General features: G+C 48.7%; 6 protein-coding genes across 6 annotated transcripts; 1 reads left to right on the forward strand and 5 right to left on the reverse strand.

Moving 5' to 3' along the window:
* Nucleotides 1–2,106: 2,106 nt before the first annotated feature.
* Nucleotides 2,107–3,756, reverse strand: EMWEY_00036330 (hypothetical protein, conserved; the record flags this gene model as incomplete). Its single annotated transcript, XM_013482124.1, has 1 exon — nucleotides 2,107–3,756. One exon carries the CDS (start codon nucleotides 3,754–3,756, stop codon nucleotides 2,107–2,109), a length of 1,650 nt encoding a protein of 549 aa, XP_013337578.1.
* A 1,010-nt stretch (nucleotides 3,757–4,766) lies between these two features.
* On the reverse strand, nucleotides 4,767–5,069 carry EMWEY_00036340 (hypothetical protein; the record flags this gene model as incomplete). The annotated part of the gene is made up of 1 exon (XM_013482125.1): nucleotides 4,767–5,069. One exon carries the CDS (start codon nucleotides 5,067–5,069, stop codon nucleotides 4,767–4,769), a length of 303 nt encoding a protein of 100 aa, XP_013337579.1.
* A 1,507-nt stretch (nucleotides 5,070–6,576) lies between these two features.
* On the reverse strand, nucleotides 6,577–8,442 carry EMWEY_00036350 (hypothetical protein, conserved; the record flags this gene model as incomplete). The annotated part of the gene is made up of 1 exon (XM_013482126.1): nucleotides 6,577–8,442. One exon carries the CDS (start codon nucleotides 8,440–8,442, stop codon nucleotides 6,577–6,579), a length of 1,866 nt encoding a protein of 621 aa, XP_013337580.1.
* A 2,636-nt stretch (nucleotides 8,443–11,078) lies between these two features.
* On the reverse strand, nucleotides 11,079–14,054 carry EMWEY_00036360 (hypothetical protein, conserved; the record flags this gene model as incomplete). The annotated part of the gene is made up of 1 exon (XM_013482127.1): nucleotides 11,079–14,054. The coding sequence occupies one exon, from the start codon at nucleotides 14,052–14,054 to the stop codon at nucleotides 11,079–11,081; it is 2,976 nt and encodes a 991-aa protein (XP_013337581.1).
* Nucleotides 14,055–17,193: 3,139 nt separating this feature from the next.
* EMWEY_00036370 (hypothetical protein) lies at nucleotides 17,194–19,758 on the reverse strand (the record flags this gene model as incomplete). The annotated part of the gene is made up of 1 exon (XM_013482128.1): nucleotides 17,194–19,758. One exon carries the CDS (start codon nucleotides 19,756–19,758, stop codon nucleotides 17,194–17,196), a length of 2,565 nt encoding a protein of 854 aa, XP_013337582.1.
* A 2,318-nt stretch (nucleotides 19,759–22,076) lies between these two features.
* EMWEY_00036380 (hypothetical protein) lies at nucleotides 22,077–24,118 on the forward strand (the record flags this gene model as incomplete). The annotated part of the gene is made up of 2 exons (XM_013482129.1): nucleotides 22,077–23,733; nucleotides 24,078–24,118. The coding sequence occupies 2 exons, from the start codon at nucleotides 22,077–22,079 to the stop codon at nucleotides 24,116–24,118; spliced, it is 1,698 nt and encodes a 565-aa protein (XP_013337583.1).
* Between the last annotated feature and the right edge of the window lie 105 nt (nucleotides 24,119–24,223).

The following is a 24,223-nucleotide window of genomic DNA, read 5'->3' on the forward strand; positions in this document are numbered from 1 at the left end:
AAAAAAAAAAAAAAAAAAAAAAAAAAAAAAAGAGGAGAAGAAAGTATTGAATTGTCCAAGTATATTAGACTATAAAAAGATGCATATAAATAATAGTTGTATAAATACACCTCCTTGTATAAATATATATATAACAAATAAAATAATAAATAAATTAAATAAAAAAGGGGATTTATATTATTATTATAATTATTATTATAATAATAGTATTCAGGTGTATAGACACATAGATCATAGCCAAGGATTCTATACTGCACCTGTACATGATGCATGCAGATCTAGATTAACTATTCGTTTCTATATAACAGCAAATATGCATGCACTGCAGCAGCAGCAGCAGCAGCAGCAGCAGCAGCAGGAGGAGGTGGAGGAGGAGGAGAAGGAGCAGCAGGAGTTAGGGGGAGGAGAGGGAGGAGGAAGAGGAGCAAGAAATAATAATATACATATAGAGGGGAATTATAAATTAATAGAAAGAAAAGAAGAAATAAATAAGGCAAAAGAAAAAGATAAATTATTAATGAATCTTTTCTTAGAAAAAGCACAAGAAAATAATATGATTTGTCTTGTAAACCCTAAACCCTAAACCCTAAACCCTAAACCCTAAACCCTAAACCCTTATAAACCCTTATATAAACCCTCATATAAACCCTTATATAAACCCTAATTGTCATTAATAATATTTATGATTGAATTAATTTATCCACTAAACCCTAAACCCTAATTAACACCTTATATACTCCCTCTAACTTGCTAAACCCTAAACCCTACAAATACATCCTCTATACAAAACCCTAAACCCTAAACCCTAAACCCTAAACCCTTTTCTGTGTTGCTGCAGAATGGTCATCGATCTATCGGGGGTTTACGAGTTTGTTTATACTCGGGGATTACGACGGAGCATATTGAACATCTGCTGCACTTCATGCAGGTATGTAAACCCTAAACCCTAAACCCTAATAAACCCTAATAATAAACCCTAAACCCTAATAATAGACCGTATGTACGAACGCTGCATGTAAACCCTAACCCTAACCCTAAACCCAAAACCCTAGATCCAAATACTGTATGTAGAAAACCCTAAACCCTAAACCCTAAACCCTAAACCCTAAACCCTAGATTGAAATATTGCATGTAAACCCTAAACCCTAAACCCTAAACCCTAAACCCTCGTAAAAACCCTAGTATAAAGTGCAATGCTATAAAGAAAAGAAAGTGTTGAATAAATAAAGATGCGCTGCTCAGGAGTTCCAAGAAGAATACAGCGTTGAATAAATTAGGGTGTACGTACACCCCAAGGAATGCATGCATGCATGCAGGGGGAGCAGCAGCAGGAAAAAAAGCCCCAATTATACCCATCAATAAAACCCTTTTTTTTTTTTTTTTTTATTTATTTTTATCTTTTTTTATATAAATAAATATAAATAAATATAAATAAATATAATTAATTATAATTATATATAAATAATTATATTTATTTATATAAAAAGATAAAAATAATTACTTTTTTCTTCCCTTATTCACCCTTCTTCTTCTGCCTATACACCGCAGAATTCCACCCTCTGCTGCTGCTCTTGCTGCTGCTGCTGCTGCTGTTGCTGCAGCAGTAACAGTTGCTGCTGCTGCTGCTGCTGTTTCTTCCAGGATAATTCATATGCAAACCTCCAAATACTTCCTCCAACTCTGCGACCGCTTCTTGCTGCTGCTGCTGCTGCTGCTGCTGCTGTTGCTGCTGCTGCTGCATTCTGCTCCTGCTGCTGCAGCATTCTGCTGCTGCGACACCCACTGCAGCAAGCTACTTTGCACTGCTGCTGTTGCTGCATTTATCTTTTGCTGCTACATTGTGCTGCTGAGGCCATGACCTGCTGCTGCCGCTGCCGCTGCTGCTGCTGCTGCTGCTGCTGCTGCGTCTGTGGCCTGAAGACGGCCTTACGGTATAGACTTTTGCTGCAGCAGCAAACAGCAGCAACCATCACCTTACCTGTGCAGTTTCCTGCCCTGTTGCTGCTGTTGCTGCTGCAGCAGCAGCTGCTGCTGCAGCTGCTGTTGCTGCTGCTGCAGCAACCCCACCGCTGCTGATTCTTGTGTGTTTATTAGGATTATAGAGAATCATAGTGTTCTTCCTGCTACTGCTGCTGCTACTTCTGCTGCTGCTGCTGCTTCTGCTGCTGCTTCCTCTGCTGTTGTTGCTGCTGCTCCGCTGTCGCTGTCTTGACGCCCAGCAGCAAACCCTCTATGGTAAGGAGAATTCTTAATCTGCTGCTGCAGCTGCTGCTGCAGCTGCTCCTGCAGCTGCTGCTGCTCCTTGATGTTTGCTGCCAGCAGCAGCAGCTCGGGGTGTCTGCTGAGGTCATGAGACAATTCGCTTAGTCTCTCTGCTGCTGCTGCAGCAATATCTTCTATTTGCTGCTCGGACTGCTGCTGCTGCTGCTGCATCTGCTGCTGCTGCTGCTGCACCTGCTCACCTAGTGCACTAACACTCTCCCTTGTTAGAAAAGTGCTGCTGCTCTTCTCTCCCTCTAGCTGCTGCTGCTGCTGCTGCTGCTCAGCTGCTGCAGGCTGCTGCTGCAGCAGCAGCTGCTCCAGACTACCTAAGTCTGCTGCTTCTGCTAATAGATCTAAGGTCTGCTGCAGTGCGTCTGTGTCTGCTGCTGCTGCTGCTGCAGCAGGAGCAGCAAAGTGCTGCAGCAGCTGTGACAGCAGATGCATATCAACTGCTGCTGTCTGCTGCAGTGGGTTGTTGCTGTTGCTGCTGTTGCTGCTGCTGCTGCTGCTGCTGCTGTTATTAAATAATTTCTTAGCAACACGCCATGCATTAATTGCTTCCTTAAGTATTAATAATATGCCAGCAGCAGCAAGCGTGCTGCTAGCAACTAGTGCTGCTGCTGCTGCTGCTTGTGCTGCAGCAGGGAGACCAACAAAGCTACCCAGCAGCAGCAGCAAACCAGATATTGCTGCAACAGCAAGTCCTGCTGCTGTACGTCTTCTGCCGCGGGAGAAGAAACCTGTAGGCAGCAGCAAATCTACTTGCTGCTGCTGTTGCTGCTGCTGCTGTTTCTTTTTTGCCATGATATCTGCTGCTGCTTCTCCTAATCCAGACAGCAGCAGCACAAGAGACACAATAGCAGCAGCAGCATGTGCCTTATTTATTCCTTTATTTATTTGCTGCTTCTCCTGTGCCTCTATATCTCCTGCTTCTGCTGCTGCTGCTGCAGCTTCTGCTGCTGCTGCTGCAGACTGCCGCTGCTGCAGCATGTGCAGCGCAACAACAGCAGCAAGACCTACGGCACCCAGCAGAGCTGTACGTACACCCCGTCGCTGCCTCCATCCTGCCTTAGGTGCAGCATCAGGGAATAATTTATATAAATAATCCTCTGGTAGGACATCTGCTGCTGCTGCTGCTGCTGCAGCAGCAGCAGCAGCAAATGATTGCTGCTCGCCTTCTGCTGCTCCTAGCAATTTATCCCAGTCTATAGGGATTGGTGCATCCCATGCTGCTGCTGCTGCTCCTGCTGCTGCTGGTGCTTTTGCTGCTGGTGCTGCTGCTGCTGCTGGGGATCGTCCCCGTATTGGGATCGGACTGTCCCCATGAAAAAGCAGCACATCTTGCTGCTGCTCATTCTCTGTTACTGTTGCTGCAGTTGTTGCTGTTGCTGTTGCTGCAGGAGCTGCAGCAGCAGGAGCGCTGCCTGTATTACCAGAACCCGTCAGCAGCAGCAGCAATGCTGCCCCTACGAGGCAGCGAATAGGACCAGTCATCTTTGTTGCTGCTGTTGCTGCTGCTGTTGCTGTTGCTGTTGTTGCTGCGGTTGCTGCTGCTGCTGCTGCTGCTGCAGTTGCTGCAGTTGCTGCTGCTGTAGCGGTAAGGGGGGAAAATAAAACAAAAAAGGACTTCAAGAGCCCTATGCCTCTAAAAAACCCCCTGCTGCTGCTGCTGCTGCTGTTGTTGTTGCTGCTGCTGCAGTTGCTGCTGTTGCTGCACTATCCCTCGGCAGCACGTCAATGGAATGTGCTGTTGCTGCTAGTTGCTGCTGCAGCGGCTGCAGCTGCTGCTGCTGTTGCTAGTTGTTGTTGTTGCTGCTGCTGCTGCTGCAGTCAACGCAAGATATATATATGTATATATATAGGGGTGCTGCTGCTGGGGTGTACGTACACCTCAGCTAAGCTAGTTGTTAATATTTATTATATTTATTATTTAATAAAAAACAATTAATAAATTGTTGCAAAAAAAGCAGAAAAAAGAAGCAAAAAAAGAGGAGGAAGGGGAGCGACCACCCCCAGAGCACAGCAGCAGCAGCAGCAGCAGCAGCTGAGCAGCAGCAGCGCTGCAGGCAGCAACAGCAGCAGCAGCTGTACCAGCAGCAGCAGCAGTGGTGACCGAAGAGGAGGGACTAAGAGAAAGGGAGTTGCTGCTCCTCTTTTATTAATATAAAATATATTTATTTATTTATTTATTTAATAAATAAATAAATAAATAAATAAATAAATAAATATTTTATTATGCATGCAATAAATAAACAACAAACAGCAAGCAGCCCCGTGTGACAGCAGCAGCAGCAGCAGCAGCAGCAGCAGCAGCAGCAGCAAGTGTGTGTGTAAATTGGGGTATATATACACCTTATTTGTTTATTTTATTTTTTATTTTTTTTTTTAATTAAATAAAATATTAATTAATTTATTTATTTATTTATTTATTTTATTTTTTTTTCTTTTTTTTCTTCTTTTTTCTTCTTTTATGCTAACTTATTTATTATTGCCTTATTCCCTATTCATCGATTGCTTTTGCTGCTGTTGCTGCTGTTGTTTAGCTGCTGCTGCTGCAGTTGCTGCTGTTGCTGCTGCAGTTGCTGCTGCAGTTGCTGCTGCAGTTGCTGCTGCAGTTGCTGCTGCTGTTGCTGCTGCTGTTGCTGCTGCTGTTGAGCTGTTAGTGCTGTTACTGTTGTTATGCAGTTGCTGTTGTTGAGGTGTGCTGCTGTTGCTGCTGCTGCTGTTGCTGCTGCTGCTGTTGCTGATGCTGTTGCTTCTGTTGCTGTTGCTGTTGCTGTTGTTGCTGCTGCTGTTTGCCGTCGCATTAAGGAGATCTAAGATATAAATAATTTAATTAAATAAATAAATAATAAATAATTATTTAATTAATAATAATAAATAATTATTTAATTTATTTCCCCCCTCAATAGTACTAGCAATTAAAGCCGCTGTTGCTGCTGCTGTTGCTGCTGCTGTTGCTGTTGATGTTGCTGTTGCTGCTGTTACCCCACAGACTATTTGCTGCTGCACTAACCAACATCGATATACACTGCAGCAGCAGCAGCAGCAAGAGAAGGTGCATGCACACTGCACTTGCTGCTGCTGCTGCAGCAGCAGCAGCTGCAGCAGCAGCAGCAACAGCAGCAGCCTGTTGTAACGACACCTTTGCTGCTCTTTGTTGTAAAATAATAAATAATAATAAAATAATTATTATTTATTATTTATTATTTATTATTTATTATTTATTATTTATTATTTATTATTATTATTAATTAATTAGTGAATAATTATATGTTGTACTAATGAATATATATTATATAATTATGTACAAGCTGAGTATATACACCACAAATAAATAAATAAATAAATAAATAAATAAATAAATATTTCCCTTTTATTATTTAAATAAATTGGGGTGTATGTACACCTCAATTAATAATCAACAAACAAAAGAGTCCAAATCTCCCAATTAGAGATATACAAATATACACCTCAAGGTGTATAGGCACACCTCAAGGTGTATAGGCACCTCAAGGTGTATAGGCACACCTCAAGGTGTATAGGCACCTCAAGGTGTATAGGCACCTCAAGGTGTATAGGCACCTCAAGGTGTATAGGCACCTCAATAATTATTTATATACATATACACCTAATGGTGTATATATACACCTTCAGGTGTATATTTATACACCTAGAGGTGCCTATACACCTTGAGGTGTCTATACACCTTGAGGTGTCTGTACACCTCACCCTTCTCTCTGTCTTTTTCTTCCTTTTTCTTTTTTTTTTCGTTTTTTTCTTTTTTTTTTCTTTCCTTTTTTTTCCTCAAACAATTTGTGAATAAATGTGCAGAAATTAAAGCCAACAATACAAACAGCAATACACACACTAATGCCATATGTGCTGCTGCTGCTGTTGCTGCTGCTGCTGCTGCTGCTGCTGTTGGTGCATGTGCTGCTTTATGTGCTCCTGTATGGACTGCAGCAGCAGCAGCAGCAGCAGCAGCAGCTACGGGAGGAGCAGCAGCAGCAGTTGTTGCCAACTTCTTTAGTTGGTCCGTTCCCTCGTTTGCTTTGCAAATTCATCTGCTGCTGCTGCTGTTCCCCCTGCTGCTGCTGTTGTTGTTGCTGCTGCTGTTCCTGCAGCAGCAGCAGCAGCAGCATCCCTTTGTGCACCCTGCAGCCTATCCAACTGGTGCTGGCGTTCGTTTGTGTTGCTGCGTCCTCCCTTTTGCTTTTCAGTCTGTTGCTGCTGCTGCTGCACCAGCAGCTGCTGCTGTTGCTGTTGCTGTTACTGTTGCTGCTGCTGCTGCTGCTGCTGCTGCTGCAGTATTTATCCTTCCTCTTCTGCTGTCTCTGTTCCCTTAGGTGTGCTATAGAAGGGCCAGGTGTCTCTATCTACTTCTGCAGGCAGCAGTCCCCATTGAGGAGACACAATTGTATCTGCAGCAGCAGCATCTCCATCTGCTGCTGTTGCTGCTGTTGCTTCTGTTGCTGCTGGTGTTGCTGGTGCTGGTTCTGCTGCTGCTGCTGCTGCTGGTTCCTCTACCTCTTCCTCTTCCTCTTCCTCTTCCTCATCTTCTTCTTCTTCTTCTTCTTCCTCATCTTCTGTTGCATCATCTGCTGCAGTTGTATCTGCTGCTGGTGCTGCTTCTGCTGCTTCTGCTTCTGCTGCTTCTGCTGCTGCTGCTGCTGCTGCTGCAGTATCAGGTATACTAGTAGTAGTGTCTCCTTCTGTGCCTAATAGACGAGAGATTTGTCTTAGATAGTCTTGCTGCTCTTTGTCACCAAAAGGAGACACTTCTTCGGGTGTATAGGCACCTAAGGAGACACTATCCCATACAGAGTCTCCTTCTCCTTCTTCCTCTTCCTGCTGCTGCTGCTGCTGCTGCTGCTGTTGGTGCAGATGCTGCTGCTGGTGGTGGTGCAGTAGTGGCTGCTGAAGTTGCTGCTGCTGATGATAGTTGTAGGGATACTGGTGGGTATAGGGATCGTTTGCTGCTGCTGCTGCTGCTGCTGCTGTGTCTGCTGCACCTACTTCTGTTTGTGCTGCTGCTGTTGCTGCTGTTGCTGTTGCTGTTGTTGTTGTTGCTGTTGCTGCTCTTTGTGCAACAGAGTCTACGCCTGTGCGTCCTCCCTCGCTGTCTGCTGCATGCTCTGCTGCTGTAGCCGAGACACCTGCTGCTGTTGTTGCTGCTGCATCTCCTTCTATATATTCTTCTGTATAAAAAGTATTATAATTATCCTCCTCTTGCTGCTGCTGCTGCTGCTGCAGCAACCTTGCTGCTCCCCTCCATAGAAGACCAGGAGCAAGCAGCAGCAAACCTAGTGCTGCTAGTACAGCAGCAAAAGAGGAGACCCCCCGCTGCAGCGGTCCTTTTCCTCCTGTATTTGCTGCAGCACCTATGCTGCTGCTGCTGCTGCTGCTGATGCTGCTGCTGCTGCTGGTACCTAAAGTAACAGCAGCAACAGCAGCTAATGCTAGCAGCAACTGGGGGAGACCCCTATACACCCTGTCTCCTGAGGAGGCAGAGTGTCTCCTATATAAGGAGAAAATAATCTCTATAAGTCCTGATAGTGCAACTGCTGCTGCACCTGCTGCAGCAACACTTGCTGCTGTAGCAGGAGCAGCAGCAGCTGCAGCAGGAGCAGCAGCAGCTGCAGCACCACCTTCCTTCAGATACCCAAACTCCTCAAGAATATATAACTCCTGATCCCTATGTCCCTCCTTGTTTTTTTTGTCTTTTTTCTTGCTGCTTCTGCTGCTGCTGCTGCTGAATACAAGAGCAGCAAGAAGGAGAAGGAGACCTGTTGCTGCTGTCTTAATACCATGTATCTTCTCCTTAGGAGCAACAGCAAAAGTATCCGTAGGAGCAGCAGCAGCAACAGATGCAGCAGCAAATGATGGTCCCTCTATATCTATAGATGGTGCCCTATGGGACAGCTGGGGGATCGTATCCAGGTATCCCCTCCTTCTTTCTTCTGCTGCTGCTGCTGCTAGATCTGCTGCTGCAGGTACTGTTGCCCCATTTGCTGCTGCTTCTGATGCTGCATCTGTTGCTGCTACCTCCAGGGCCCTTAACTCTCCTGCTGCTGCTGCAGCTGCTGCAGCAGCATCACCTCCATACACATCCCAACTTGCATGCGTCGCCCCCACGCCTAGAGAGAGCATGCAGATAACCCCCACGGCCTCCCTCATCCTCATAGCTAGCTGGCTGCTAGCTGATCAGCTAGCTAGCTAGCTGATCAGCTAACAAGACAGCTAGCTGTAGCAAAATGCAGCAGGAATAAGCAGTCGTGCTGCTTAGCAGCAACGAGCTGACGGCCTCAAGATCGCACACTGGCGCCGCAGCTAGGAAGGCTGCTGCCGCTGCGGTGTCGTCGCAGGTCTAATTCCTTACGTAAACACGAATAATAAATAAAAATAAATAAAAATAAACAAATAAATACAATTTATTCAATTGGTAAGACTAAAAGACGAAGGATCGCTGCGCTGGGGGAGCGGGCGGCTTAAGAACGTGCAGGAGCAGCAGCAACAGCAGCAGCAGATCAGCAGCAGCAGACCAGCAGCAGCAAAAGATGCAGTAATCACCAAACCCTCTTTTTCTTATCTATGCATAAATAAATAATAAATAAATTAAATATACAAAACGATAAACACAACAAGAGGAAACAACACTGAACATACAGTGTAGCGATCTTTTCTTGCTGCTGCATGCATGCGCCAGTCGAGTCGCCCATTAGGGGCTTGAATATAACAACAAACAAGATAAAAAGGTATTTATATTTATTCCTTCTTTTAATTTTTTATTTATTCTCCTTTTTTATTCGTTCCTATTCTCCCCTCTTGCTTATTTGGGGCTGCGTGTTATGCTACTTTTGTTTGCTGCCCCTTGCATGCTACCATCTTTCTTCTTCTTTATTCGCTGTACTCTGCTGCTCTTTTAGCTCTTTTTTTACTCTTTTTTCCTTGTTACCTCTGCATCTGTACTTCTTAAACAATTGGTACTAATTGCCCGCTAAAAAGGGGCCTGATCTAATAAGAACAACGCCCTTACCTGCAATAGATACTAAACAAGAAGAGGGGAAGTACTAATTAATAGCTTACCTCCCCTCTTCTCTCTTAGTAGTACAGGAAAAGGGGCCCTCTAGGGGCCCCCCAAGTGTGTTGCTAGAGGAAGCGGCCTAGTGGGGTTGTACCACCCCTTGTTACGATTAGTACTAACACTACTAAACAGGAAAAGAAGAGGAAAAACAAAAGAAAAAAGGCTCCTTTGCATGCATGCACATCATTAAATATTCTTTAATACGTATTTAATCCCTACTAGACTGCATGTCTACATGCATGCATGCATGCATGTAGACATGAATATCCCGTACTACAGTACATCTACTAGCATGCAGCAGCCATATGACTAAGTAAATGTTTAATAGGTACAAAACAGCAAGAAAGAGGAGAGCAAGCAAGCAGCCTTCTTGTGTGTCTGTATTCCCTAGCAGTTGTAGATAATATATGATGATTTATACCTCTACCTCTACTACCTTAATAGTTGCCTAATAATAATAGTAATAAGAAGGAATAAGGAAATAAGAACTAATAAGAATAAGTAAGAAAGGATTCAATTGCCTACTAGACAATGATAGATACAGCATGACTAACTAAAAGGAGAGTCAAGAGGTTGGTCGTCCGCTGCTGCATGCATGCAGCAACAGCAGCAGCATAACCATCAAATGACGGCATTAGGAGAAGAAAACAGCCAAATAATGATCAAATAATATAAATAGACATATTTCCCCTTAACCCCTTGAAAAGATTGGCAAAAAGATTGGCAAAAAGATCGGTAATTCCTCCATAACTATGTTGCATGCATACAAAAGCAGACACAGAGCCAAGCTACCATGATGGTGCTCTATGCATGCAGAGGTGGCCTTCCTATGCACTACATTATGATTATGTGCATTTTATCATTAAAATACCACAAAATAATCTAATAATTGTATATAATCAAACAAATTGCAACATTATTTAGCCATACATTGTTATAATAGTACGCTGCTGTATGCATAGTTGTACAAATTCACAAATAATTGAGGAAACATTCAGGTATCCACCGAGGAATTCATAAGATGGCTGTTGTTGTTGTTGTATTTATTTACTTATTTATTTATTTATCCACTACATTTTTATAATTTATATATAAAAACACAATTAAAACATCAAATACACTAGTATATACACAAGAAAGCATTGCCATGAGCAATAGTATAGTAGTTCTTGTTGCACACCCTTAGCTTACCCAACACTAGGCAACAACAACAACAGCAACAACAACAACAACAATAATAAGGAAACATCTTGCAGACAACTTTCTGCTAAAAATATCGGTGGTATAACTAAACATGTAAATAAACAGACCTACTAATCGGTCCCTTATAGACTCCTTTCCTTGTGGATATCCTATTCATGTATTGGTTGCTCCACGGTGCCGTTCCTCTATCATGCTCTCCCCCATAGAAGAGGACTCCTCTTCTGTTGAGGTAAGAACGAACAAACCGTACGCATGCGGACCCTCACGAGACCCCTCGTCTACGTCGTATCTCTTGTTCAAATACTCTCCCTCCCTTATACATCAACGGATGGTAAACAGAACAGAAATTGACCTCACCAAGGGGCAATCGCTAAGGTTGAGCCACAGTATTCACTCTCTTTGTTAAAAGGAGTATAAGACGGAGCTGTTGGACCATCAGCATCGGCACCTCCCGCTGCGTTTCCCGCTGCAGCACTCGCTGCTGCATGATTTCCTGCATCACTTGCTGCAACTGGTGGAGTTCCATCTACCGCTTGTTGCCCTCTAAGTACTCTTTTTCTCCTGATTCTTCGCTAGATAACCCCTTGAAGAGCAGCCCAAGTTCGCTAAATCCTGCAGCAATTGCCGCCTCTGTGGACTCTCCGTGTGCTCTATTGTCGAGGGGGCCACTACGGGGTCCGGGTGTGCGGGACTGTCTTCTTCGTGGACTCCATTCATCCGAGATGGTGGGCCCGTAGAGGTCTACAGGAAATCCCCTCTGCTGTGAAGATGAACGAGTTCCCCACACTCCAGCCACCGGGGTTGATGAGGGCTGCGATAGAGACACATGCAACACCGACGTCGAAGGTCTCGGACCAGATACGCTTTTTGCCACGAAGCTGGGTGCTTGAGGCCTAAGCTTTGAGGCACCCGCTGTCTTAGCTAACTCCCTGTGGTGATCCGTTTGCACGACGCTACTCGTGGGTCTACGGAGGTCTCCTCTGGGTTGTCCCCATCCCTCCAAGTCGAATTGGCTGCCGTAGCTGCCTTCCGGTAGTCCCGTGCCTGTTGTACCTGCAGGTGGACGAAAGTCTTTCATTGACTCCGGTGTGGATACACCCCACAACAACGCGACCTTGTCCCACACAGAACGTTCCCTCTCCCCAGAGATATCTTCAAATCGCTGATATCCTTGACTAAACGCTGACGCAGTTAACTCATTGTGTTCGGTTTGGGGAAACAAGGTAACAGACGGTCTGCGGAGGTCTTGTCTGGGGTGCCACCCTCCCTCCAAATTGACAGACCTATTCACCGGTATTCCTTGCATTGGTCCTCCTGCACGTGGGCCATAGTTCGTTGGTCTACGGGGATCGGCAAAAAGCAGCTGCGTTTCAGGTACCGGCGACGCCCATATCGAAGGGTCAAACGCCGTTTCTGCGGGTAGGTCAAATCCTGCAGCAATCGGTATCTCAATTGGCTCACCAGGTTCTTCCTTGGGCAGGGAGGCGGCAGCGTGTTCGTAGGGAATTCTTCTTGGTAGCCACCCATATCCACCCTTCTCTGGGAGCTGCAACGGTTGGCCTGGGCGTGCCGCCGCAGGGCCACCGAAAACGTTCGAAGTTGCTTGCCGTGGTACTCGCTGAAAAGGAACACCGCGCGGCTTGAACGGAACATGGGGCCTTGGCGACCCTCGCGGACGTTCGAAGCGAAGTTGTGCAGATGAGGATGGTGCCGGATGTGCACGTGAGGCAGTAAATCCAGGAAAGGCTATGGGCACTTGTAGTGAAGCCCCCGATGCAGCAGATGAAGACGAAGCAACAGGAGCGAAGAAACCACCACCTGGACTCGACAAAACGGTTTCAGGAGAGTAAGCCGCAGAAGCAGAAACAGTAGTTCTGAATGTACTCGGTGGAAGCGTCTGTTGGGTTTCAGGAGTACTAGAGTTGTCGGAAGACCCGTGGGTTTGTTTCACCAACTTAAAGCTCCTTGGAGCTTCTGCAGCAGCAGGCAGCATCTGTTGGGACACACTTGATTCTAACCCCGCAAGCACGCCTTCGTCGTTCCTGGCAGTCTGTGAAACCTCGTGCCACTCCCCAGTTGTAGCAGCAGTGGTAGTAGTTCTGCTGGACGCAGAATGGGCAACGGTCTCCGCAACGGTGTCCTCTGTTTCTAAACCTTGGAGATCGCTGCTGCTTGGGTCTTCAGGAAGAAACCGAAGTTCCTCTAGGATGCTCGCCTCTTTCAAGGCGGACACGGCGGCCTTCAAATGTATATCGACGTACGAAGGGGGAACAGTCTCCCACGGTGGTTTATACGTTCCCAGGTGAGTCTTCCTCAGGGCGTTTAAGAGTTCACCATGGGGTTTAACCCCCTGCATGGACAGATAATCAAGACGATGGCGGTTGGTGATGCCGTAGTGGCCTGGCGGGTGTATCTTTCGCAAAAGATGGCTGAGGAGCGGATCTTGAAGGATTTGGTCCTTCCGTTCGTGAACCAATAGTTCAATGCCCACGACAGCTGCAGTAATTCTATTGTGTGCAACACTGTTAATGGATAAATAACTGTCAACAGGTTCTGAAACACCTTCTGCTGCTGCTATACCTATATCAGCAGCACTGTTTGTACTAGTAGTAGCAGCTACAAGTTCTGCGAGGCCACCTGTTTCCTCCTGGAGGGATTTCACAGCATTTGTCAGCCAACCAAGTCCTATTTCCAGCTGCCGCAGGACAAGGGTCTGAAGCTCCAATACCTCCCTCAGTTTCACCACCCGTTCCCCATGCGGTAATGCTTGCTTAGGTGGAGGGCCCTTTGGGAGCGCATCCAGCATTTTGTGCAGACAGGAAATGTGTCGTTCCCGCGTGCGAGTAAGGTCAAAGCCACCGAAACTTTTGCGGATATCCCATACAAACGTGGATGTTGAATATATAGCACGTTTCATCGCTCCCCACTGTTCTGGTATCAACACGGAGAGCAGAGCTGAGACCTCAACCACAGCTAGACACAGGAACTCGGCAACGCACTTCGCTTTCAGATGCGGATTAAGTTCAAGCACTACATGCTTATGATCTCTAATTAGAATAGAAAGTTTAGCAAGATGATCGCGAGCCCTTACTGCCAAGCTGGAGTCATCACTAGGATCCACTTCTTCAACCACGTGAGCAGCCGGAGCAGCTGCTCCGCGGAGATCATCCTCTGTTGAGCCGCATGCTCCTACCGGGTCTTTCTGCCTTGCATTTTCTTTCCCCGCAAGAACTCTCAGTTCCCCTGTGCTCCTGCTACTGTTCAGCAAAAACACAGCGCAGCGCACCACTAAGTACCCTGCTGTAAGAGCAGCAACTGCAGCGAGGGCCAGAACGCCGATGCTTGGTCCCTTGACCCCCCGATTCCGCCTTTTTCGAATGCTCTTTGAATTCAAAGGTAAAACAACCTCTCCAGGGAAGACCTTCAAAGCACTGTCTCCCAAACCCACCAGCTGCGGAGAGGTCGGGAGGGCGGCCGGTTCTGCTGCTGCTGCGGTCTGCATGACACTCAGTCAGCCTAATATAAACGACGATGAGGTTGGAGATTCAACAGGAAAGACGAAAGAGAGAATGGGCGGGGGGAAGGCTGGAACGAAGGACAACAACTGCACTAGGGGAGGCGTTTCCCGAGTGCTGGTCGCCCCCTAACCTATCCCTGCATCCTATCGCCTCCGAAACGCAAGATTCCCTGCATGCTCATTTAAAATAGTGTTTATTTAGTCCTATAAAGCAGATAAATGCAGCGGACAACTCTGCTTTCAGAGCTTGGCGGGGGGCATAGAACAAACGACCTGCGGACAGCTGGTAGTCTGGACGGCGCCTTGGGGATCGTCAGGGGAAGGCACGAGGGAGCTACAAAGGATGTATCAAATGGATCGTCTTCTACTTCTTGAATGCAGATTCAACGAAAAAAAATGCCTTTATTTCCTACAGACAGACTTGTAGAGCGGAGAGTCCGAGTGGACCTTGGGTCCGTGCCATAAAGGCAGTCTTCTAACATGCAGCTGGAGTGTTGCTGCTGGTGATCTCGCTGTTTTTTTTGCTCGTGCTGTTTGAATAAAATTGCGTTTTTGGACATATACAAAGTGCCTTATTGCACTAAGCATCGCGAGAGTGGATTCACAGCCAAGTTAAGCGGTGGTGTTGTGGGGAACGCGGACACGCATCGGCAGCTGTCTCGGGGCACTTCTAGGATGGTCACAAACCAGCACTTGTTCCTGCTTCAGCAACCGGAACAGTGCAACTTTCCTAATTTTGTCATTGCATGAGTTAAGCAGTATGTAGTGTTTTTGTTGATTGTTTCGGCCCACGGACCGGGCGCTTCCTGGCATTGCCTTGCGCTGGCAGCTGCTTCACTGAACTGTCGCTCTCTCTTGCTACTATTTCGTCTTCACCTATACGGATGCTTAGAGTGTCTGACTTCTGGGATCTCTTCACCTGTTTGCCACTTCTTGTGTCCCACTCTCCGTGTCTATCCCCGTGCGAAGCTGCCACATGCCACACTGGCTTACCACTGCTTCGTTTTCATCGTGCCCTTACTTGCCAACGCTCACCCGACTTTCACACACAGCAGATCACTTCTGTGCCTTTCGCAACGCTGTGCTTCAGTCCCAAACATGCAGCAGTAGAGACAGTAGAGCCAGGATTATCCGTATCACTCATCAGAAACAGTTAATGGAAATCGTTGATAACGCAACTAAATCGTACACCGCTCGGTATTCAGCCCCCCTTTTCAACATGGATGTGCGTTCAGCATCTCATAAAGCTCTAACTTGGCTTCCTGCTCTCTTCGTACAGGCCGCCCAGACGTGTGTTACTCACTTAAATAGCTATAGTGTATAACTGCTACGCAGATGCTCCCGTAGTACTTAGGGTACTTACAGATGGCACTAACTAGATCATGAATCAGAAAAAGTGAAGCTTACTGTGACGGGCGCTCTGCAGATTGTATGGTGTACCAGTAGATTTACGGCTGTAGGTCTTCATGCCGATCAGTTGTTCTGCTATATCATTCGGGGCAAGGGGCTTGCCGCGGGGCTTTCCAGCTGGAATGTATGCTTCTGTCCTCCTTGACAACATTACCACAGCCCTGTAAGCATCGCTGTTTTGGGGCCTTTTCTTGTGACTTAGCAAGTTAACGCCATTCGATGCTTGCTTTGAGGGAGTCAAAGAGAGAATTTAACTGCGGAGGCTTAGCTTTTCAAGTATCTAACGCCTGTATTAACTCTTAGTAAGAGATACAAACGTCCAATAGGACCCTGCATTGCTTATCTGTTTTTTTTTCACCTTTTGCTCTCTATAGGCTCATGCCTCGATGCAAGCGTGCAGTTGGCTCTGTTCCAACTCAATTACGGTGCTAATGACATCAATGGACCAAGTAGTGGATGGTCCAGACAAGTAAAGGTTTTTCTGCCATGAGGCGTACATACCTCGAACTACGGTGAAAAGGCGAAACACCAAGAATCGATTGAAGGCCAACACAACTGTTTTCGTCTGCTGCACCTTTCTTACGCAAGGCACCAATAATGGCGGTTGGCCTGCTGTGTGACCAGGCAGAGGTTGAATAAAAAAACAAGCTATCGCCTTCGCAGTTTTCGGGTTTCAACAGCTCGGCTGCAGTGTACGAGCAAATGTCCAAAGCTCGTTGCATTGGCAAGACGCAACAGCAGATCTTTTATGACCTGCCTGCGCAGGGGAGAACAGAAGAGAGAGCATCAAATGCAGCACACCCTGGCAGATGTTTGGAAGGACGTCTGATGTTGGCCCTGCAGCCTATTAGGCAAACGGTGCTCAAGCAAATGATTCCAACAACGGACAACAGTGTGTATGCGTATATCCAAGACGGCTTGCCTGTGGTTGCTTGTGCAGCAGGTTTGCACCTTGAGCTGCAGTAAGGTATGCTGCAACTACTATAAGGCCACCTCCTCGCCCTCAGGTCCAGGCACTTTGACCGCTGTGCCCAGGACGCCTGCAGACTGGGGTAGGGGGTCAGTCGCTTTGAGGAAGGCTTGCCATAAGTATTGGGATCTAGTTGCAGATCGCAATCGTCACAGGATAAGCGCGAGGGCTCTAGATGCAACGAAGTGCAGCTGCTGTTTCACGTCCTGCAGAAAGCGCTTGACTGCCGTTCCACAACTACTTGCAGACACACAAACGCACGGATCCACACGCTCATCACTACATTTTAATCCCCTACCTTCTTATGTAAAAACGCCACAAATATTGGAACATCATACCTTCGTGGAGACATACTACTGCAGCCACGAATTATGGCCGTCCTCGCGCTATATTTTCATTTACAGCCGTTTCGCGATAAACATAGAAAGCACACCATATATTCGTCAAATGACATCAAAGCTGCCAGGACGATGGCCTGTATTCGCAGCCTCACATCTTCCTGCCTCAGAGCGCTCTAGCCCCTTTCTGTGCAACAATGCACACAGCAACAACCTTGACAGATCCCGTTGCCCTGTTGCCTCATGGGCATCCATTTAGTGCAGTGACAACGTATGATGCATCATGCCGAAACGCTCCCTTCTGGACAGTGCTGTTCCCTTTTGGCCCATAGTATACAGGGGAGCGCCCAAGAGACATGCCTTCCACGTCTCCCGTCCGTCACATAATCTGCTCCCTTTCACGCACCTAAGAACGAGAAAAAAACCCGGAACTCCCCTCCAAACTGGCTCCTGGAAGTGAATAGCTCGTTTCACCAGATTCAGTTAACACGGAGGGGATCTGAACTGTTGCAGGACTTGCTACAGCATCAGGTGCGGGATTTGTTGCTGCCGCTGGAAACTGTCCAAAGGGAATTGCTTCGCGAGTCTGTGGGATGCCACTAAAGATTCTCCCAAGTGCCTCAAATCCTGCATCAATGGCGGCCCGAGTGGGCTCATCGAAGTCGCGAAGAATGCTTTGATCAATCCATGGGCTGTGCAACGGCCAGGCTGCCTCGGTAGGTGCAGGGAAAACAAGAGAACTTCCACAAGGCATAAAAGACACAAAAGGAGCTCCAAATCTGTCAGCGGGACGGCGGGGCCTTGATGCACCCGGTGTTCTGTCAAAGCCATCCTGTTGAGAAACTGATACTGGTGGCTGTGCTCCAGAGGCAGGCAAGGCGAGCAGTCCTGTTGTGGAAGCAGGCAATGCACCCAAAACGGCGGTAATCGCGGGATCCTGAGCAGCAAGGTCGAAGGCAGAGGAAGTGGAGGCGTGAGAAGAATAAGCACTTGAAGAAATAGGTGCCCTGAATGAACTAGGTGGAAGTCGCGGGACAGGTCCAGAAAACTGATAAGACTCGCAAGGTCTCCCGACAGAAGGGGCATCCACGACGGTGGAGGCCCGCGTGACTTCCGGCGAGTGGTCGAGAGCTGAGGGGGCGGGAGCAAGCTCTGGAGAGGTGGAAAATGCGGAGGAGTGGGGAAGCAATGTAGCAACAGGCACCGGGACAGATGTAAGTTCATTAGGCAGAACACGGGGATGCTCTTCGTTGAAAGGACTGGAAGACAGTACGTTTGCCTCCTCCTCCTCCTCCTCCTCCTCCTCCTCCTCAGCAAGAGTATCTTCACCAGTAGACGCGCTGGGGGACAAGGGAGCAAGAGCGAGTCCGTCATCGTCGGCCTCTGCTTGTGGGCCTTGGCCAGGGGACGTCAGTGGCCCTGGGGAGCCCGGAGCACTGCTTGGGCCTTCAGAAGGAGATGGTCTGGTGGCCGTTAAAGCCTCCCACGGGAGGTATTTGGCAACGCCCCTCTTCCTGGAGAGAATCCTCTTGAGGCGCGCGTTCTCCCAGGGCTCTTCTCCGGATCCAAGTGGAGTATCTTGCAAGGTTTGAATTTGTTGCTTATGGGTTTGGAGGGGTCTTTGGGCTATCCGGTCGATGCGGAAACGACTTAAAAGACCGTAGTGAAAGGGCCTTTCATGCGCCTCCCTCAGCCAATAGCTTAGCTGCGGAATGTGAAGAACTTGTTCCCTGCGCCTATGGACGGTAAGTTCTATAGCCACAACAGCTGAAATAACTTTACTAGCTGCTATAGAAACTGCTGAAGGGGGCGCTTTCACAGCAGCTTCAGAAGCTGCAGAGCCACCTGCAGCAGCTGCAGAGTCACCTGTAGCTGCTGCACAGTCACCTGCAGCAGCTGCAGAGTCACCTGCAGCAGCGGCTGCAGCTGCAGAGTCACCTGCAGCAGCTGCAGAGTCACCTGCAGCAGCTGCAGCAGTTCTGTTTCTAGTTTCTGCAGTATTCTTGAGAGCCACAGCAGTAGTGGGGGGAGCAGCGCCTTCAGCAGCTGCAGGAGCCCCTTTGGGTTTGCTTCTTGCTTTCTCCAACATCTGTTGAGACATGCTCAGCCAGAAAATACCAGCACTGAGCTGAGCCAAGGCTAGCTCCTGAAGCTGCAGCAGGTGCTTGATCATCACCAATCGCTGCTTCTCCTGGAGGGCTCCTGCAGACGGTCTGACGTCTGCGAGCCTATTGAGGAGCGCGTGGACACATCGAATATGCCGGAACCGCGTGTGGGAAATCTCTCCCCTGCCAAAGCTGCGACGAAAGCTAAATAGATGGGATGATATTTTAGAGATTATTTCTCTGATGCCGGCCCTCTCTTTCCTTTCCAACAGGGAGAACAAGGCAGAAAACTCCACCACACACAAACACAAGAACTCTGCTACACACCTGGCTTTCAGGTGGGAGTCCAGGTTCACCACAAGCCGTCCGCTTTTCCTTATAAGCTGCGCCAAGTCAGCTGCATAACGGCGTGCCCGTACCAACAAATCCCTCAGAACAGGAGCTTCTTCCTCTTCCTCTTCCTCTTCCACAGCAGCGGCAGCAGCATCTGCACCAGCAGGAGGGCCACCAGAAGAACCCCTCTCAGGGGCGCCGCAAGGCTCTCCCTTGCCTTTGCTTTTTGGAAATTCTGCTTCTGCAAGAAATCGCTGTGCTTCTATGCTCTTTCTGGTTATCGACAAGTGCAGAGCGCAGCGGAGCACCAAGTATGCAGCAACAACAGCAACAACGGCTGCGAGGGTGGCCCCAGTGAAGCTGAGCCTCCCAAACTCCCCATTCTGCCTCTGTCTGAGTATTTTCGAAGCAAAATGCAACATAACATTCCCAGATATAACCTCCGAAGCACTGTCGCCCAAGTCCACCGGGTGCGGCGAGGTTGGAGATCCAGTTTCTGTTGCTGCTGCGACTTGCATGGCACCCCCACACATGTAAAAAGACAAACAACACAAAGTCGATAAATTGAAAGAGAAAAATGAGGAGAAAAGTTTTGACGGGGAAAGCAGAAGAAAAGGAGAACAACTGTTACGGAGGAGGCACTTCCTGATCGTCCATCGCTCCCTAGTCGTGCATCGGATTGCTCGTGAAACATACGGTTCCACGCGTAGCCAATAGAAAAGATTGTCGTTTTGGTCATAAAGTGTTCCCGATCACACCAGAAAGTCCTACTTCAGGAGCCTCAAGACCAATTTGGAACGAATGACCACTGGGCTTTGCCAACCAACGTAGGCTGCGGATCGCTGGGGACAGGCAGGTAAACGCCACAAAAAAAACCTAACAATGGACCTTCCTTTAATATTTAAGTGCTTATGCAAAAATAATTACATCAACCCCATAATATATATACAGTTCTAGCGAATCGTCCTGCACGGCCCCTGCGTGTGTGGGGCTCCGGGGGTGGCGTCGGCCCTCCGGCTGCAGTGCTAGTGTTGTTCTCACTCATTCGGCAGCGAAATTATTTTTTATTTTTGAAGGTATAGATATGCGTTAAATCGCATGGTAAAGGGCATCTGCCACAAGAAGTCGTGGGGTGTTTGTAGGGGCTCCAACTCTCATCAGCATTTGTCTAGGGGGACTGGACAGTTCCGCATAGGAGGACTTGCCGGTGCTGTTAAAGCATACCCCTTGCAGCGATGTTAAGTCAACCCTGCTGAGTTTCAGCATAGGGTAATCGGCCACGGTCAAGGGATTGCTTTAGTCCACGGGCCGGCGCTGCACGGTTGGGCTCTAACGCATTGGTCTATGTCTCGTAGACTTGCCTGGCGAGAGGCTTTAAACCCCCGTCTTTCACCACTTCATCTGCTGCTAACACTGCGGCTGCTGCTGCATGCACCAGCCTACACGTACTTTAGAAGGAAATGAACTCTTCAGGGGCCTGCAGGGGCCGCAGGTCTTGCTAGAGCAGGAGAGTTAAGGTAAATCAGTAACACCTAGTAACGTTGCTGAAGAGCTTCAGGTGTTTACTCTTCTGCTGTTGCTGTTGAAAGAGGCCGCTAGCGATTTGCTAGTCTCCCAGCAAATCGTCATCTGCCATTTTTAAGCACATGCAACACATGACGGCAACCGCCTGCAGAGCTAGGAGAGTACTTGAAAATCCGTGCAGCAACGCAGTGACGGAAAATACGGGACAATGCAAAATATGCCTTACCTTCCTCCTCCCGACAGCTGCAGTATCGTGGTGAAGTCTTGAATGCGTATTAAGAAACAAATTTGGTGGGGGCGAGCGGGCCGTCGTAGCGAAGGCGCTAGGTGCTTGCTGCACCGGCTGCACGCTTACAGCTCTGAGCCTCCCCGCCGTATGTGTGACCAAACATTGACTCGGAATTGGAGGTTATGACAGGGGCAAAGAGGCTTGAGAACCCGGGACGACAGAACATAGAGCAGCAGCGGGGGAAGACCAGAAGTCAAGGAAAACCGTGCGCGCTCGTACGTCGGTGCGCGAGCGCCTCGGTCTTACAACAACACTACCCCGTGGCCCAATGCACGCTACTCACCCTCAACAAGCCACCTTGAGAAAGCTACAAGGCTCCTGATGGGCAGGCAGCTGCAACAAGAGTTGTTTGGGGCTCGGCCAGAATGCCCCTGAGGGGCTACCGCACAAAGTTTCCGCTCCCCCCGACCCCAGGTCTCCCGTGGTAGTATGGGCCCTTCTATTGATGCTTAAATCATAAAGGTACACAACAACAATCAGAACAACACAATTTCACATTATGGGGAACTGTAGCACAGACGGAAGTATCAGCGCCAGCGGCACCATCGGTACTGTAGCTACACCATAGAAGTTACTCCGTGACCTTCGCCGCTGAGGCCCCAAGGGATGCACCTTGCGTGAAGTCCATCTACAGGATATTCCGACACATTTTATATGCATTTTGAGCTTAAAGAATTTAAGAAAACCCTTGTAATCTCCTCGTCATACCTTCTGCATGTCTTTCCTTAACGACCTCGACAGTGCCCGCCGGGCAAGAGGCTCCCGTTCAGAGTCCGGTTCAAGACTTGAATACAATTCTCCCCTACATTCAGATTCATCCTAATAAAAATAGCAACATTTGTATATTCCAAGGAGAACTGTATGTTTCAGAGGTGATCCAATTCTCGTTTAAACGTCGATGAACTCTCAGGGGACGCCTCATTCGCGTCACTGGTTCTTCTCTGTTCTTTCCCCGTCTGCTTCCCATTTTTCCAGTCTACTTTCTCCTCAAACGTATTGAATCATTATTTCTTGCCTTGTCGTGGCTGGCGGGGTGTCATGCAAACCGCAGCAGCATCAGCAGCAGAAACCGGCACGCTCCCCAGCTTGCTGCCGTTACAAGCCTGGAGCGAGAGTGCTTGGGATGTCTCATCTGGAAAGATTCCTTCCACTGTTACTTCGAGAAGCCTCCAAAAGAGACGTTATGGGGGGGTTCGAGGGCTCAACATCGGCGTGGCAGCCCTCGCAGCCGTTGTGGCCGTTGCAGCAGGCTTCTTGGTGCTGCGTTGCGCTGTGTACTTGAGGAACGCTAGCAGAAGCAGAGGAGAACTGAGATTTCTTGCAGAAGGACGGTGGTCAGATGAAAGCAGGGGAAACCCCTGCCATCTACCGCAGGAGAGACCCCCTGCCGGTGCCGCTGCTGCAGGGGAATACGAACAGGTTGACGAAGGACCTCTTGCTGCGAATGATTTGTTGCTAAAGGCCAAAATTTATACGGGTAAACTGATGGAGATGGTAGATGGCAGCCAAAGTGTTCTGTGGAGTCTACCTCCCGTATTGAGAGCCAGGTGCCTCGCAGCGCTGTTGGTTCTGCTTGTGGTGGAGCTCGCTGCTTTGTTCTCTCTGCTGGAAAGAAGAGAAAGGCAAGTCTTGGAAGCAGGAGTACATGGAATGTACGGTAGAATATGGGACATGCGAAACAGCGTAGAAAACGAAGATGTTACCTCTTCGCGGCAGAGGCACATCAGATGGCTCCACATTACCTTTGGCAACCTCCATGAAATCGACCCCACTCCAGAGCGCTACCCACAGAGGGACTGGCTAATGGAACTCCATAATTTGTTGCAGCTACAGGAGACAGCCTTGGAACAGGTCAAGCGCGGGATTGCTGGGCTGAGGCAGTGTGTAAACTCTGATAGGACAAACGACGACGCCAACCCTGATGACGCTGCAGAAGATGCGGATGTTGCAGGTTCATCGACACCTGCTGCAGCTAGCGATGGTGCCACGGAGGAACGACTTGATGCAACTGTAACTGCTATGGTGACAACCATTCATTTACGCAGGAACCAAGTTCTTAGCGATCCGCTCTTGAGTGAATGGCTGCGGATGCACCATCATGGCACTCACTACGCGCTTGTTAGGAGACAAGCTTTGCAGAAATTAATCAATCAGCCCCTTCAGGCCCATAGCAAACTCCTCGGAGACCTTCGGAGCACTCCGCTTGGATCCGGCAAAGAACCCTGGTTAGGTAAGAAGAAGGAAAACCAGCCCGCCTTTACACGCCCGCAGCGCTCCAGAGAAAACGCATATGCTCGTCCGGAAGACCGACGCAGTGCTCCCGCTTCCCGGCAGCAGCACACGTTTCTTCGCCAAGGCTCACATACAGGGGCTGGCGCAGAACTTCGTTCGGACTGCGGAGGCAGTGATGGTGGAAGGCTGGCGTTTTCCCCCCCTGTCTCAAACGCAGATGTCGACAGCGCCAGGTCTGCTCCTACTCCCATCTTCTCCAGCACGTTTCCCTTTGTTGCTACTGCTGTCTCCACTTCATTTACTGCCCCACATCACCTGGCAGGTTTCCCCGAAGGCTCACAGACAACGACTGACGCAACCGGCTCCGCTCGCACCTCACCTCCCCCCACAACGCTTGTTTTCAATGATGATGACATCGATGCTGACACAGCTGCATCTGAGAGGACGAGAGGGCCCTTGCAGGGTAAGAGGCGCCTCAAGAGGGTGTCCCTGCGTGATTCATCTGGTGAATTGCCACATAGCGCGTCGCCTGCTGTTTCTTTAATACCGCGGTTATCTCATCGATCAGCCACTCCTAGGCCTGCGGATGGATCATCCGTTAGCGACCGCCATACCGGAGCCTCTTCGACCTCCGCAGCCGCGGCTGCCGCTTACGGCGGGGCATCTTCTCCCTCCTCTCAGTTGCCTGGAACTTCGCCGAGACCGCAGACCAGTTCATTTGGTGCAGCTGCCACTACTGCTGCTTCCTCCACCCACGCGCCCACTGTGCCGACTGAGGGTGCTGCTCCTCCTGCGCGTCTTGCACAGCCCCGCTCTGCTTCATCATGGGCAGCTGTAGCTGCAGGTAGTACCGCGCCAGCCGCAGCAGGCGTAGATCCTGTCGGGCTATCGTCTGGCTCTTCGCAGTTGCCTGGAACTTCGCCGAGATCGCAGACCAGTTCATTTGGTGCAGC

The sequence above is a fragment of the Eimeria maxima genome, genomic scaffold (genome assembly GCF_000499605.1).
Source record: "Eimeria maxima Weybridge genomic scaffold, Emw_scaff521, whole genome shotgun sequence".
Taxonomy (NCBI): Eukaryota; Apicomplexa; class Conoidasida; order Eucoccidiorida; family Eimeriidae; genus Eimeria; species Eimeria maxima.